The 16,846-nt window shown below is 43.8% G+C and overlaps 1 protein-coding gene across 1 annotated transcript in view; it reads left to right on the top strand.

Moving 5' to 3' along the window:
- The window catches only part of LOC126456523 (uncharacterized), a gene marked incomplete at its 5' end in the record, with an annotated part of 69,799 nt that extends 69,034 nt beyond the window's left edge, over positions 1 to 765 (top strand). Inside the window, one exon of the mRNA XM_050092272.1 lies at positions 340 to 765. Within this exon, the coding sequence (XP_049948229.1) occupies positions 340 to 765 (426 nt within the window). The remainder of the gene's footprint in view (positions 1 to 339) is intronic.
- Positions 766 to 16,846: the final 16,081 nt, after the last annotated feature.

The raw sequence follows: 16,846 nt of genomic DNA, 5'->3' as shown, positions 1-16,846 counted from the left end.
CGAAACTGGTTATCCTAATAAAAGATACCAATGTTCTTCATTCTCTTTGTCAGTGACTGAATCATCCAGGAAGAACCTTAAATGACGAATTGAAGATAAACACTACTGGGTGATTTGGCTGAGCCACTCTTCTTGTCAAACTACTTCTTCAACATTCCACATATCCACTGCCCTGATAGGATCTTCTTCTAAAATCTTCAGGGGTCCCCTGCTGGCTTAACTCGGGACTCCAGGTGACTCCTAAAGAAGATCCCACACCAGAGGGGGATGTTACCTTCAATGACAATGCTCACGAGATCCTGCACTCTTACATGAGGTGGCGAATGTTGATGCCAGCAGGTATGGTTGCCGACACGCAGCTGGTCGTGGCGCGGACTGCTGGCCCAACTGGTGTCCGGACAGAGGGAAGTGCTGGTGCGCCACGCGTCGCTGTCGGCGCGCAACGTCTACCTGGTGGGAGGCGGCGCCTTCTGGTCTGCGGGGGCGGCGGCCGCCAAGAGCCTGGTGCGCACCGCCGCCGCGCTGGCCGTGGCGCACCACGCCGCCTCCAGGCCCGCCTCCAGACTGCTGCTGCCCCCGCACCGCGCCGCGCTCGCGCACTTCCGCGCCGCCTGTCCCCAACAGGAGGCTCCGGAGTGTCGATCACCACCAGCGCAGCTCCAGCAACCCCTGACACCCAGCCTCTCTCGCTGGCAGCCCAGACTCCGTCGCGCCGTTAGGAGAACACTACAGCATGTATTTCCCCTCGACCTGATCCAAACCTGAACGAAAAGTCTCAGATTCGACAGAGCATCATTCACCGCATACTCAACTTCAGAATCTGCTGATGTCCAGTATCACTTGCTGGTAGGCCAGGCACTGATGCACTTACAGGGGAACGCTGCACCATTTGTTTCCTCAAAACCTAATACATCCCTGAACACAAACAGTGAGACAAAGATAAGAGTGTAGCTCATCTCATTCCTAAATTCCACATTAGATGAAACCAGTTTCGCTTGCTGGCAGACTGAGTTCCGATGTACCAACAGGAGAACGTTGCAGCATGTAACGTCTCAGTCCTTATGGCAACCAGTTAAGGTCCAGGCCTCAGGGTATCGCCCAACTCGAGCATAACATCACGTCCATCCTCAATCACTTGCTGGCAGCCCAGGTTGCTGTTGTGTGGTGGTGGGAGAACGTTGCAGTATGCACTTTTCCCAAGACCTGCCCCATCCCTAAGCACAGCCAGTGTCGTAAGGGTATCAGAGGCTCCAGAGTATCGCTCACCTCACCCTCCACTCCAGAATCAGAAAACATCATTGTTCCAGCCCTGCTCAGAGCCAGTGAGGTGTGGCTCTCAGAGGACTCAGAATGTTGCTCTTACAGTAACTCTCAACCTCTTCCACAAGCTATCTGGCATCCAAATTCACCTATTGCAACTTCAAGTTATGGTATGAAGGTCTGATGGGTTCCATTCACCTTCAGAACTAGCTGACACCAAGCCTCACTTTACCATATATTTTGAGAAGTTAGTTTATTTTATTTTGACACCCAGCTTCAGTATTTCAGTACGACATCTTCAGGCTTCAAATGCAATTCATGTATAGACATGCAGATATATCGATATTAGCATACTCAACCATCAGTATCTGGATACTGTGAATTCATTATTACAGTGCTTCCTTCGAAGGCTTGACAACAAGCCGCACTTGTTGGCAGACCAGGCACTGATGTTTCCGTGATTTCACTAAATCGCTTCAGGCAAATGCCGGGGTGGTTCCTTGGAAAGGGCACAGCCGACTTCCTCCCCCATCCTTCCCTACTCCAGTGGGACTGCTGACCTCACATTCCAACGCACCATTAGGAGAAAAGTGAAACATGCCATCTTGCAGGATGTTTTCAAATCCTGAACACATGCAGCCTTTTACAGCTCGGAGGACGCAGAGTGCCGAACTTTACAAGCTCACCACCAACACTAGCACATACTGGGTTCGCCACCTATAGGAACCATTCCAGCATTTTCCCACAGCTGCTTAAGAAAACCTAAATCTGGATAATTGGACAATCATTTGAATTTCAGTCCTCAAAAATGAGAGTCCAGTGTTTTAATTATTGCATTATCTTTCTAGGTAGTAATGGCAGCGATGGATGCACTGTGAGAGTATCTCAGACCTATAAGTGGGCCTGGTTCATAAACACCACACTATCCAATGACCTCCATTCATTTCTACAAGGTGGCAATGAATGTCAAATGGCCGCATGTGTTTCGTCATTGAGGAAGCAAGTGACAACATGTATTCGCATATGATTGGTTTCTTGGTTGGTCTCTCAGTCAGATCAAGAGCGTAATTACCAAGCTAATTCGAGAGGAATGTTATTAAAATGTTAAAATTGTGTTTGAAAAGATGAAATACGAAACAGAAATTTGATAACTCTGCTCTCCTCTTACACTCTCAATCTACTGGCAGTTGGTAAAATCCATTATTGAAATACCCAGACTAAAACTAAAAAATAGCTAAAATAATACAATGAGGAGTTGTGACTTGCTGATCACTGGGAAAACAGATGAAGCAGTCTTTCTGAAAAAGCATTAAAATCTTATATCTAATAACATAAGTAGGTCAGAGCCTACGCAGAATCTTAGATAGCAAATCACATTCGTTTCATCGTCACCTGAAGTAGAGGGCAGACCAGCTGGTAGGCCGGTTACAGCTCTCTTATATCTTCATATGAAACACATTCCGTTTGAATGCCGTGTACAGGGATCCGTACACCGAAAGCTCTGCACACCGGTGAGCCCTATGAGAGGACATGTTAAAAGTATTCCCTCACGCATCAGCGGCCGGAAAGAGAAACGTCACGTTGTTTGTTTCGCTTGTCGCAGTTTGTTGTTCCTCAACTACAACTCATCCCACAAACGCATGATCCTGTTTCATGTATGGGAAAAGAACAATGGGAACTTGTATGTTCCATATAGGCATGCTTAGCTGCTTCATTGCCCCGAATTTTTATATGCCCTGGTAGCCAGCAGAAGACACGTCATTGCCGTTCCTCTGTATGTAAAGAAGAGGGCCGCAAATCTGTTGCATATATGTGATGCGTTGCCTGAAAAGCACCTGGGGAGGCAGTGTATGATTAGTCCCCATCTTCTCTATTTTAAGCTTAGTACACCACAGCCAGACATCCCACACTATCGGATGCCACACAGCAACTGATTTACTCATAACTGCCGATGCTCGACAGTCTCTCACATCATTTCGCGCAGTTGCACATACGTAATGGACAAACCAGTACTGTACTGCTTTGCGGACGTATCAGCAATCTTGTAGACTTTAACAGCGCTTGTGATATCGAGGAAAATTTGCAGAAAATTAGTGCTAAGTGTAAGCTAATGTGGATGCAGACAGATAAAACCATCCAGTCACTCTTCAACATCTTTCGCGTATTTTGGAATTACTACGCTCGGAAACACGTGATATAATCATGTGTCTCTGAGGCTGGCAAAGGCATACCATTCATTGGGATGATTCTGAGTGGGAGTAGTATATTGGCGAAAGACGTAGTGTGCAACTCGTTTACACCACTTTTGACTATTGCTAGACTGGCTGGAACCCTTGCCACCCCTCAATAGCAAAAAAATAAAAAATAGGTCGGTCAAATGTTTCGTGAAGTGATTTGTATAAAAGTAAGAACTAAAACAGATCAAGGAAACATTTGACGAATGTAATGATTTCGAGCGGCATTCAAAAGCGCGAAAAATATTTCTCTAATCTATTTTATTTCTTACTCTTAGACAAATTATTTAGTGAAAAATTTAACAGATGGCCTTTTCATTTTTTTAATTTCCAACTTTTTGTTCAAAACGCATGATACTACTGACACATCATTTACCTTCCTAGCGTCTTCTGTTCTCGAAATGTGCTTAATTTAGTGCTTGTTTCTAAGGAAATCACTTTGATGGTTAAATATCACAGCAATGCAACTTTGTATGTGCAAAATGGCTAGGTCTTAAAAATGAAAACGTTTTGACATCTCATTTGTCTTCCTAGAGTCTGTCGTTCTCAAAATGTCTTGTATTTAGTACTTGATTCGAAGGAAGTCATTTTAAAAATCAAATATCACTCCAAAGCAACTTTTTTACGCAACATAGCTACACCTTGAACAGATGAAATTTTTGACCCATAATTTGCCTTCTTAGTGCCTATTGTTCTTGAAATGTCCTAAATTTAGAATTTGGTTCGAAGGAAGCCTTTTTGACAGCTTAATATCACATCAATGTAACTTTTTATGCACACAATCGCTAAGGCCTTGAAGAAATGAATTTCTTGATGTTTTATTCACGTAGCTAGCTGGCAGCGTTCATCAAATATTTCACTTTTCCCTCACTTTTGCTTAATTACCCTGAGTACTTTAAAGCAACTAAATATTTTTTTGCGAAACTAGACCACACGCTGCTCAATTTGATTCTTTATTTTTCTGTTTTCCACTCTTCGTTTGGCTACGAAAATTCGGACAAAAATTTTCCTTCAATCACTCATTAATTCTTTCTTAAGTGGGGTAGGACGTCAAACGGGACGACTTGGAGTAGGAGAGGCATCACAGGACATTTTAATTTCCACTGTCTATACTTTTACAAATAAATTCATAAAACTTTGTCAGCATCACCAGGAAGGATTCAGGATTCACACTCATTGCAGTGGAAGATCGAAAACATAACAAATAAAATTTTTTTACGTGTGAAATTTCATCAATTTTTTCACTTACTAATGGCAGCATTTGTTGCTATAGGTACACTTTTCTTCATAAGTTAGAGATTCTTCGATGAATTTTGCACAGCATACAAACCATACTTACAGGTGTATGAAACTCTAGAATTTATTTAATTTGTGAAATAACGAATGAGCTGTTATATTTTAAACTTCATGTTTAGAAAAAACACAAATTTTCTAGTTAATTACCTCAATTTTTACCACAGCTTTTAATAGATTTGTAAAATTCTAGAGTTTCATACACCTTTGAGTATGGTTTGTATGCTGTGCAAAATTCATCGAAGAATCTCTCTTACTTATGAAGAAAAGTGTACCTATAGCAACAAATGCTGCCATTAGTAAGTGAAAAAAATGATGAAATTTCACACGTAAAAAAATTTATTTTGTTATGTTTTCGAACTTTCACTGCTGTGAGTGTAAATTCTGAATCATTCCTGGTCATGCTGACAAAGTTTTATGAATTTATTTGTAAAAGTATAGACAGTGGAAATTAAATTAAAATGTCCTGTGATGCCTCTCCTGCTCCAAGTCGGCCCGTTTGACGTCCTACCCCTCTTAAATGGCTTCTTATTCAAGCAAATAAACCCTTAAAAAAGAAAAACTCGGGCTCACCCTGGTCTACTTAACACCCCGTTTCTCCGCTTTCCGCTCTTTGATTGGCTATGAAAATAAGGACAAAAATCCGTTGTATAATTTAGTAGGAGTCTTGATTTCGTTCTGTTAAAACATTTGACCAAACATATTCCAAGAAGTGCTGCAGTGTCGGAAGAGTGTCAATGAAAAGTCGAAGTGTTCGTGACTAGCTCTAAAGGTTCAGTGAGAAGAACATAGCGCCCGATAGGCGTGATAGAAGCACAAGGCTGGTACGCAGCTCTGTTACGAATGATCAAGAAATGCGCAGTCTGTGCTGGCTCAGTGTGACTTATAGGTCACCATTACCGAAATACTCCACTCCTTCAAATGGGTAACCTAATAATGAAGTCGTCGGGCACTGCAAGCTCTTCATTTTATTAAATCGTATTTAAAGATTATTCAAACAATTTATTATTTTTCCTAACATATGCATGGCACAGACACAACACAGACAAAGAGAAATAGTTTACAAGTAAATTAGCGTTTCAGGACAAGTTCGTCGCTCGCAACAACAGTCAACTGAAAAGTTTGTGGGAAGAAAAGGAAAATTAGAGCTTAAAGTCCAGAAAAATAACGACAGATGACATGCAGAACAACGTGCAGTTTTCTGGTCTGGCACGGAGATGGGGTTGGCGTGCATGAAACATCGTTTTTATGCTCTTGGGACGCGTTGTACAATATTATAAATCGAGTGTCCCCCTTGAACTCCGATATAGTATTGTTTATACGACTGATTGTAGTAGTCAGATTTGCGTGTTTCGATCAAATGAATATACAGAAATACAGCGCAGGCAAAAATTAGTTTTCCTCCGGCGTTTTATTCCCAGTGGTAATCCAGTCAAAGTCGGTGAAGTTTTATAAGAAGTATATTCCTTCATTTTCAGTGAGGGAATTTCAGTGTGGCCGTACTTGACGCTCATTAATTTGGAAGAACTACAACCACAGACGAAAACACCGTGAAAGTGTACAAAGTTGTTTTGGTGAATCTGCTTTTAAAGACGTATGAAATAGCTGACACTACCGACACACATAAAAGAAGAGCACGCTTCAGTCTGCGTGAATTTACTATGTGAAAGTTTTGTGCGAGTTGGCTGCCGAAGTTGTCAAAATTCGGGTAAAGAACGGCAAATGTGAAAACGGATCGGTGAGCGATATGTGCGCCAACAATTAAAAGGTTTCTAACTTCGTACGCTGATTTAATACCGTGAGACGTTGGTCCATCAAGTCACGCTGAACACGAGACGAAAATCAAGACAGTGGGCGGAAGCCGGTGGATCTACAGAGAAAAAAAGAAGTCGATTGCATCTGTCAGGAAGGTTATTGTTATATTTTTCTGGGGTGTAGAAGGGATTCTTGTCATTTATTGCTTTTCAAAGGTAAATCCATAACTGGTGAGAAGTGTGTAAGTCCGCTGGGGCAACTGAGTGATGAAATACTTGAAAAGATAAATGAGTTACAAAAGAAAACAAAAGAATCATCTACCATCAAGGAGAATTTATCGGTTGCGGAAGGTACTTTCTCAGTTTGAAACATACAGGACTAACGAGCGTTTTTTTGCCCTCGTGACTACACCCAGATAATTTAGTTGCAACAGGGTTCACAACCACGATAAACTTTTGAAAGAAATGCGCAATGCAGGAGACTTATTGCTTTCAAAACCTGCTCCCATAACTGAAGTACTTTGTAGCTGGAGAACATATTGCGTCCGATGAAGAGGATATGGCCGTCGAATATGTGTATTTCGAGCACGTTCCACAACCGCACTTTTGGGACGAAATCTACTGAATGTAAAAGCGAGGGACGAAAATTGTTCTTATAAATTGGGCTGCGTAGATTAAAAGGTGTGTGCGCTTTTTTTTTTTTTTTTACGTAAAAGGCAACGTCTTTCGGAAGACATTTGACCCAGCCTTTGCTAAAACGCATATCAAATAGCCTTGTGGTTCGTAGATTGTACGTACGGACGTATGTATCGATATACATAACCACGGAATCCACATGAAACGTACGGTGCCATATTCTTGCAGAATATTTAGACTTCTGAGAGGGTGAAAACTGAGGTCACCAGTTTCTGTAAGTCACACAAAAACTACTCATAAATTTTCAGAATCATTTTGTATGTGTTAATATGAATCATTTTTAGTGATATTCATAGAGCACGTTATGCTTGTAAACTTACGGATGATAGGCAAAATAATGTAAACACCTGCACTTACTTGGGAATGGTTTATTAATTGGGGGTGGACCCCTATTTGCACGTAATACAGTTGCGATTCTTCTTGGAATAAGGGCATATAATGATTGAATAGTCTCCAGTGGTATGTTGTGTCACTCTTCGATCAGAACCTCTTTTAACTCCTGTAGTGACGAGGGAGGAGGAAATCTGCCCCAGAGTCTGCGCTCCAATACCGCCCACAAGGGATCGATACTGTTCGAATCCGGGGGCTGTACTGGTCGGGGAAGCCGCTGCAGTTCAGTTGCATGTCCCTCACACCACTATTGTACTGTCCTGGCTGTGTGAATGGATGCATTATCGTCCTGGGATATGGCATCGTTGTTGGGGAACAACATTTGAATCATAGGGTGCACCTGATCACCTAAAATGTTCACATAATCGTTGGTTGTAACACGGCCTTTGAGAGTAATGATGGGACCAGTAGAATACCATGATATGGCTTCCCACACCATCACTCTCCCACCTCCATGCTTAACCGTTGGAATCAAGCAATCAGGATTGTAGGTTTCTTCTGGCGTTCTCCAGACTAAACCCGGCCCGATGTTGGAAATAACGAAAACGTTGACTCGTCGGACCAAACGACGTGTTTCCACTGATCAGCCGTCCAGGATTTATGCTCCTGACACAATGTTTTACGCTTCTTTGGGTTGGTTGTCGACACTAATGGCTTCGGTACAGCAACTTGTCCATGAATGTTCGCTATATGTTGATAGATACAGGGTCTCGAAGATGGCTATTGAGCTCTGCAGTCACTTTAGCCGCCATAGTTTTGTATTGTTTTGACACAATTCGTGTTAGCGTATGACGATCTGTGCCATTTAATTTCGATTTGCACCGACTATTACATTTACACGATGATGTCTTTCCATGTTTTGTGTAGGCTGTCAAGAGTGTTGAAGTAGTTGCTCTTGAAACGCTCAAGAAGTTGGCTGTCTTGGTTACGGTTGCTCCAGCTAATCGGGCCGCCACAATCTGCCCTCTTTGGAACTCTGTTACGTCTTTCTTTGCCCGTCGACTTTGGCCTCTGAATGCAAATACGAAGTGTGCACTATTCGTAAAGAACCTGCACTGACGCCTAGTCCGTACTGAACACGCACACCCCAGCGCGACACGTGCCTTACCTGCACTGCTGACTGTTAAACACAACCATCCCATAACTACCACTGTTCACATTATTTTGACTATCCACTGTATATGCCACAGCTAAACAATGCGCTGCTGCGAAAACTGTGCATTCTGTGAGAATGCCACTTGAACCACACCACCAGCTCCCTCATCGTTTTAGGGTTTGGAGGATTTTACCGGTATATCATGAACTTCACTGAAAATATAACTACTCTGTGTGATACAGTAAAGATAAGGGAAGATTACGTAATGAGCAAGTACTGACCATTTGTGTCGTCCATCTGGATGGTATATGACGTTCTAGTGCACAGCGAGTTATCTGATTCTCAGTATTCGCTCAGAGGGAGAATGTAATATCTCCTGGACAAAATGATCACTATAGAGGAAAATTTCACTTGACAGACACAGAAGAGGAAGCTCACATGAATAATCTGCCCGCATTCCTCTAATTTTCATAAATACCACACAGGACCCTATCAGGGCGATTTACTGACAAACGCCGCTAAAATAAAAAACGAGTCCATGGCTGTAATAATTAGGCCACCTCATCAGGAAGATCTATTACGCGCCAGTTTTCGATATGTGTAGCATATTATTTCTAACCCATTTCAGTGACTAGAGTTACAGATGTTGCACCAGTCGTAAAGTTACTGACAATCGTCCAACGTTGTTCTTTAACCGAGTTTTTTTTCTTCTCACTATTTTTGAAAATTGTACGCTGCCACTGTGTTCTAATTTCTTAAGGTGCATATCTAATGACATTAAAGTGGCGAAATGCCTTATGGATTTTGTAAATAATTATTCATAAGAGACCTCTGTATTTGCTAAGCAAATGGCTCTACATAATTAAGAATGAATACAAATATTTTCTGTTTTGAGAAAATCGTGTACTGCTTAATAAAAAAGAATCATTTTTAAAAAAGATGTTCTCATTTCAGCAAGTCCTTTACACAGGTATTACTCGTCGTAGCCATTGCCGCTGTATCTAACGATCTCTGCTCTTCTTCCCTTGCTTCGCACGGCGTCATGTAAGCAACGCGAGAAACCTGCGGCAATAATCGTAAAGGGAAACTTGAACGTCGTCTGATATTCTGGGAAAGGAGAGTGGCGTTCTACAGAAATTTCAAAAGTCGTAAGACAGAGTTCATACTTCTGAAAGAAAAACCTTATTAATACTACACTACTGGCCATTAAAATTGCTACACCAAGAAAAAATGCAGATGATAAACAGGTATTCATTCGACAAATACACTCCTGGAAATTGAAATAAGAACACCGTGAATTCATTGTCCCAGGAAGGGGAAACTTTATTGACACATTCCTGGGGTCAGATACATCACATGATCACACTGACAGAACCACAGGCACATAGACACAGGCAACAGAGCATGCACAATGTCGGCACTAGTACAGTGTATATCCACCTTTCGCAGCAATGCAGGCTGCTATTCTCCCATGGAGACGATCGTAGAGATGCTGGATGTAGTCCTGTGGAACGGCTTGCCATGCCATTTCCACCTGGCGCCTCAGTTGGACCAGCGTTCGTGCTGGACGTGCAGACCGCGTGAGACGACGCTTCATCCAGTCCCAAACATGCTCAATGGGGGACAGATCCGGAGATCTTGCTGGCCAGGGTAGTTGACTTACACCTTCTAGAGCACGTTGGGTGGCACGAGATACATGCGGACGTGCATTGTCCTGTTGGAACAGCAAGTTCCCTTGCCGGTCTAGGAATGGTAGAACGATGGGTTCGATGACGGTTTGGATGTACCGTGCACTATTCAGTGTCCCCTCGACGATCACCAGTGGTGTACGGCCAGTGTAGGAGATCGCTCCCCACACCATGATGCCGGATGTTGGCCCTGTGTGCCTCGGTCGTATGCAGTCCTGATTGTGGCGCTCACCTGCACGGCGCCAAACACGCATACGACCATCATTGGCACCAAGGCAGAAGCGACTCTCATCGCTGAAGACGACACGTCTCCATTCTTCCCTCCATTCACACCTGTCGCGACACCACTGGAGGCGGGTTGCACGATGTTGGGGCGTGAGCGGAAGACGGCCTAACGGTGTGCGGGACCGTAGCCCAGCTTCATGGAGACGGTTGCGAATGGTCCTCGCCGATAACCCAGGAGCAACAGTGTCCCTAATTTGCTGGGAAGTGGCGGTGCGGTCCCCTACGGCACTGCGTAGGATCCTACGGTCTTGGCGTGCATCCGTGCGTCGCTGCGGTCCGGTCCCAGGTCGACGGGCACGTGCACCTTCCGCCGACCACTGGCGACAACATCGATGTACTGTGGAGACCTCACGCCCCACGTGTTGAGCAATTCGGCGGTACGTCCACCCGGCCTCCCGCATGCCCACTATACGCCCTCGCTCAAAGTCCGTCAACTGCACATACGGTTCACGTCCACGCTGTCGCGGCATGCTGCCAGTGTTAAAGACGGCGATGGAGCTCCGTATGCCACGGCAAACTGGCTGACACTGACGGCGGCGGTGCACAAATGCTGCGCAGCTAGCGCCATTCGACGGCCAACACCGCGGTTCCTGGTGTGTCCGCTGTGCTGTGCGTGTGATCATTGCTTGTACAGCCCTCTCGCAGTGTCCGGAGCAAGTATGGTGGGTATGACACACCGGTGTCAATGTGTTCTTTTTTCCATTTCCAGGAGTGTATATTATACTAGAACTGAAATGTGATTACATATTCACACAATTTGGGTGCATAGATCCTGAGAAATTAGTACCCAGAACAACCACCTCTGGCCGTAATAACGGCCTTGATACGCCTGGGCATTGAGTCAAACAGAGCTTGGATGGCGTGTACAGGTACAGCTGCCCATGCAGCTTCAACACGATACCACAGTTCAAGAGTAGTAACTGGCGTATTCTGACGAGCCAGTTGCTCGGCCACCATTGACCAATTTTCAATTGGTGAGAGATCTGGAGAATGTGCTGGCCAGCGCAGCAGTCGGACATTTTCTGTATCCAGACAGGCCTGTACAGGACCTGCAACATGCGGTCGAGCATTATCCTGCTGAAATGTAGGGTTTCGCAGGGATCGAATGAAGGGTAGAGCCACGGGTCGTAACACATCTGAAATGTAACGTCCACTGTTCAAAGTGCTGTCAATGCGAACAAGAGGTGACCGAGACATGTAACCCAATCATCACGCCGGGTGATACGCCAGTAAGGCGATGACGAATACACGCTTGCAATGTGCGTTTACCGCGATGTCGCCAAACACGGATGCGACCATCGTGATGCTGTAAACAGAACCTGCATTCATCCGAAAAAAACGACGTTTTGCCATTCGTGCACCCAGGTTCGTCGCTGAGTACACCATCGCAGCCGCTCCTGTCTGTGATGCAGTGTCAAGGGTAACCGAAGCCATGTTCTCCGAGCTGATAGTCCATGCTGCTGCAAACGTCGTCGAACTGTTCGTGCAGATGGTTGTTGTCTTGCAAACGTCCTCATCTCTTGACTCGGGGATCGAGACGTGGCTGCACGATCCGTTACAGCCATGCGGGTAAGATGCCTGTCATCTCGACTGCTAGTGATACGAGGCCGTTGGGATCCAGTACGGCGTTCCGTATTACCCTCCTGAACCCACTGATTCCATATTCTGCTAACAGTCATTGGATTTCGACCAACGCGAGCAGCAATGTCGCGATACGATAAACCGCAATCGCGATAAGCTACAATCCGACCTTTATCAAAGTCGGAAACGTGATGGTACGCATTTCTCCTCCTTACACGAGGCATCTCAACAACGTTTCACCAGGCAACGCTGGTCAACTGCTGTTTGTGTATGAGAAATCAATTGGAAAATTTCCTCATGTCAGCACGTTGTAGGTGTCGCCAGCGGCGCCAACCTTGTGTGAATGCTCTGAAAAGCTAATCATTTGCATGTCACAGCATCTTCTTCCTGTCCGTTAAATTTCGCGTCTGCAACACGGTATCTTCGTGGTGTAGCAATTTTAATGGCCAGTAGTGTAATATTGTCCGTAAAATATGACATGCCATTTTATTATTCATCACCCACCTAAGATTAGGGTAAACCACTGCCATAGACAAGTATAACGATCGAGACGAGTAGTCAAGCACGAGCAATACATAAGCTCTCGGACATATATTTATTCAATCTCGATGCAAAAATGGCTGGTCGCCAGTCCAAAGTAATGGACAATGAAGTTGGACAGCTATTCTGAAATTATGGTAATATTGTTGTGCTTCTGTAAGCAGGAATGTTATAAGACCAACTTCGGTGTGCGTAAATACACGTTAACCAACAGCAATACCGCGTTACTGACACGAAAAGGAAGAAAATTTCCAGATAAACAAAATATTCCTTCTGTCCATAAAATTCTTCAAGGCGTGTGACCACACTGTCACTACCTGAAATTTTCCGACATTTCGGCCACAGTTTCCTCAGGATGTTTTGTTTACTTCTTTCATCAGTTTCGAATAAGTGCGTAATTCTATAAGGGAACGCTCTAATGAATTAGGTGACACTTATAGTAACCTATACTGTTTGCAGACAGCTAGACCCCTTTTTGTAGGAACCGGAGCGTGGGGTAGCCGCGCGTTCTATGAGGGCCTTGCCACGGTTCGCGCGGCTCCCCCGTCGGAGGTTCGAGTCCTCCCTCGGGCATGCGGGTGTGTGTGTGTGTGTGTGTGTGTGTGTGTGTGTGTGTGTGTGTGTTGTCCTTAGCGTAAGTTAGTTTAAGTTAGATTAAGTAGTGTGTAAGCCTAGGGACCGATGACCTCAGCGGTTTGGTCCCATAGGAACTTACCACTACCACCACTACCATTTGTGCGAACCACATTCAGCAATAGCTATTTTCATTCAGTTCTGGTGACATCAGCAATGAACAATATCGATACAATTCCTTTTCACATCACACCAGAAAAACATGTTTGTTAGAGATACACTTAGAAGGTTGAACTGCATAGTAGCAATTACTGCAGTTATTAAATTGTTTAAAACAGGTATCTTTCGTAGTAACCACTAATATGCTAGATTCTCAGCACATTTATGGATCAATTAAGGAACCTCATATACGTAATAGGATTCCACTAGAGAACTTGTAACGTACCCATTATTTGTAGATAAGGACACATTTTAGTTTATTCCCAGTTTTGCTATTTCATATATGTGAAGTGTATGTACCCCGCTGAAATATCTGCAATATGATGCAGAAAACACTTGTGACGTCAGCAAACAGATTCGTAGTGAAAACAAATTTTTTCTGGCTCGAATCGAGTATTGTTATTAATAAATATTCGCTAACAAAAATCGCCTTTTGCCCCTCTGACATTAGGAGGAGTCTATGGGTCATAAATACTAGCTTTCAATAATTTTACAAAGCCAGGAAGCGTTTATATTAATAAATAAATGAAATAACTTTGGCATAACCGAAGATGTACGATCTTATACGAACTATACCGATTGTACGACCAAGTTACAGACTGTGCGCCCTAGTCGGGAGTCGTCTATAGGATGCCTTTCGATCCAGTCGTGCGGTAGACCATGCTCTCGTACCGTTAGTAGTTAGCTCGTAATCAGTGTGAATTTCGCTTTACGGCGATTTCTTAAATAAACGCATCATAATGGCATCCCTTGTAAAAATTATTTGCACAGAAAAGAAAATTCCTTCGCGCTCCATTACGTAAACCGTAGACAGTAGAATTGCATTTTCAGAATCCGACGCCACTGCTACGGCTCTGCAAGGGGACATGAAACTACGAGAACATCTCCACATGACAGGTAGGAAGAATTCCCATGTGGCGGCTCACTAAGTCAGTTCAAGGACGGACTGACTTAACTATCTCAAAACTCTGGAGGGAAAGCGTAGACAGTTATACTGTAAGCACGGACTCACCGGCTAAACTGAGATATTTCTAGAGATTTATTTAGAGTGGGGGGTTCTTGCAAAATTATTAGCAAAACTTCACTTAATTAGCATATTAACAGAGTATAAGATTCTCTAGTCCTGTCTTTTCACGAACCTAATGAAGTCACAGTGCCACTGGCTGCGATGATGTGCGCAGGCAATCGCAAAGGTTTCTCCGAAGCTAAGGTGTATTTGTGACGTTTGCTCCTCGCTCCACACACGGATACAACTGACGATGTCAATGAGACTTTATAGTGGCAACATCCTTCCATCCGCTGCGCATCAGAGGAGCTTAAATGCTGAGCCACTCCACCAGTTTCGTCACGAAAATTTTGACACGCTTGGAAGCGCCAAACACACATGCTCCATTCAAGTGCTGCCGTCCGACTTCTGGTCCGCACCCTACCTACATGCTACGCTTTGATATCCCATTTACATCTATGTAACTACTCCACAATTCACAATTAAGTTACTGGGAGAGGGTTCATCGAACCACCTTCAGACTATTTCTCTACCGTGCCACTCTCGAACGGCGGGCGGAAAAAACGAACACTTAAATCTTTCCGTCAGAACTCTGATTTCTCTTATTTTATTATGGTGATCATTTCTCACCACGTAGGTGCGCGCCGACGAAATATTTCACGCTCTGAGGAGGAAGTTGCTGATATAAATTTCACGAGAGGATCCTGATGCAAGGAAAAAGGCTTTTTTTTTTTTTTTCTGCCACCCACATTCGCGCATCACATCTGTGACACTCTCTCCGCTCAGGTACCTGGTTCCCCTGCTGTCTACTCTGTCTCTCACAGATTAATTACATAATTCAAGTACAATCTATCTAGGCGATAATGAATTCACTGTGAGATTTTTCAAAGTAAGCAATTTGCAATACTTTATACAGATATTTAAAATTAATGGAAAGCATTTGATTTATTCGTAGAAAGTGTGTCGTGTTGTGTGTACTTATGTTGAATGATCTAAAAATTATACGAATTTAAGAAACTGATTTCTACATGAAATAGCTGCGCGGACTGGCCGTGTGGTTTGAGGCGCCATGTCACGGACTGCGAGGCCCCTCCCGCCGAAGGTTCGAGTCCTTCCTCGGGCATGGGTGTGTATGTTGTTCGTAGCATAAGTTAGCTTAGGTAGTGTGTAAGTCTAGAGACCGATTACCTCAGGAATTGGGTCCCATAGGAGTTCACACACATTTGAACATTTCTACATGAGATTAGAAAACTGGTCGATTCTCCAGCTACAGAGATGGGACTCACTTACGCACACCGTTACATCATCTGTTTCTTACCTACTTAAGTATACATGTCCGCAGGCAATCACTAAGAAAATATTTTTTGCCATCATTTACTTCTCAGCGTTTGTTAGTTCTAGCACTACAAGTTACGGGTAATGCAGGAATACGCCTAATTATGAATAAGAAGGTAGGAATGCAGTTGAACTGCTGTGAAGAGCATAGTCAACACATTATCGCAGTGAAGACAAACACAAACTGAAGATCCATCATAGTAGTACTAGTGCACAGGTGAAAAAAAGTATTATGAACAGCTGCATAACAGCATGCTGCTCCATCCTCGGAACGTAATACCACAGCTTCTCCACGTCCCTTTTAGTCCTCAAGTCCTCGGACATATGTGGTACTTCATCTCTATGCATAGATCACGAAATTGCGTACAGTAGTATCTAGGCGCCGAGCTGACGCCCGACAGAGACCTATACGTCTTCAGCCGGGTTCACATCACGCGAAGATGGTGGAAGAGATATCAACGTGAGTTCACTTTCGTGCTCCTCAAACCACTGTAGCACGATTCCGGTCTCGTGAAACGCACAATTATCGTGCTGTAAGTAAGATGTATGAGACAGGCGAAGTACCCTCAGACTTCAAGAAGAATATAATAATTCCAATCCTAAAGAAAGCAGGTGTTGACAGATGTGAAAATTACCGAACTATCCGTTTAATAAGACACAGCTGCAAAATACTAACGTGAATTCTTTGCAGACGAATGGAAAAACTGTCCATTGGGGCTTAATTAAATAGAATGCAAATAATTTTAATTTTAGTCGCTGTCTGTCCGGTTACACAGTCTCGTAACCGGTTGGCCCTGACTAGTATTAGTACGCAATCTGACTGCATAGAATAACAACGAAGACTGAAAGGAAATTTCTGTTAACACAATTAATTAATTAAGTCCCCAGCAACTATA

This window comes from Schistocerca serialis, chromosome 2, assembly GCF_023864345.2.
Source record: "Schistocerca serialis cubense isolate TAMUIC-IGC-003099 chromosome 2, iqSchSeri2.2, whole genome shotgun sequence".
NCBI lineage: Eukaryota > Metazoa > Arthropoda > Insecta > Orthoptera > Acrididae > Schistocerca > Schistocerca serialis.
Note: the sequence above shows the minus strand (reverse complement) of the source record. Positions and strands in the feature narration are given on the sequence as shown.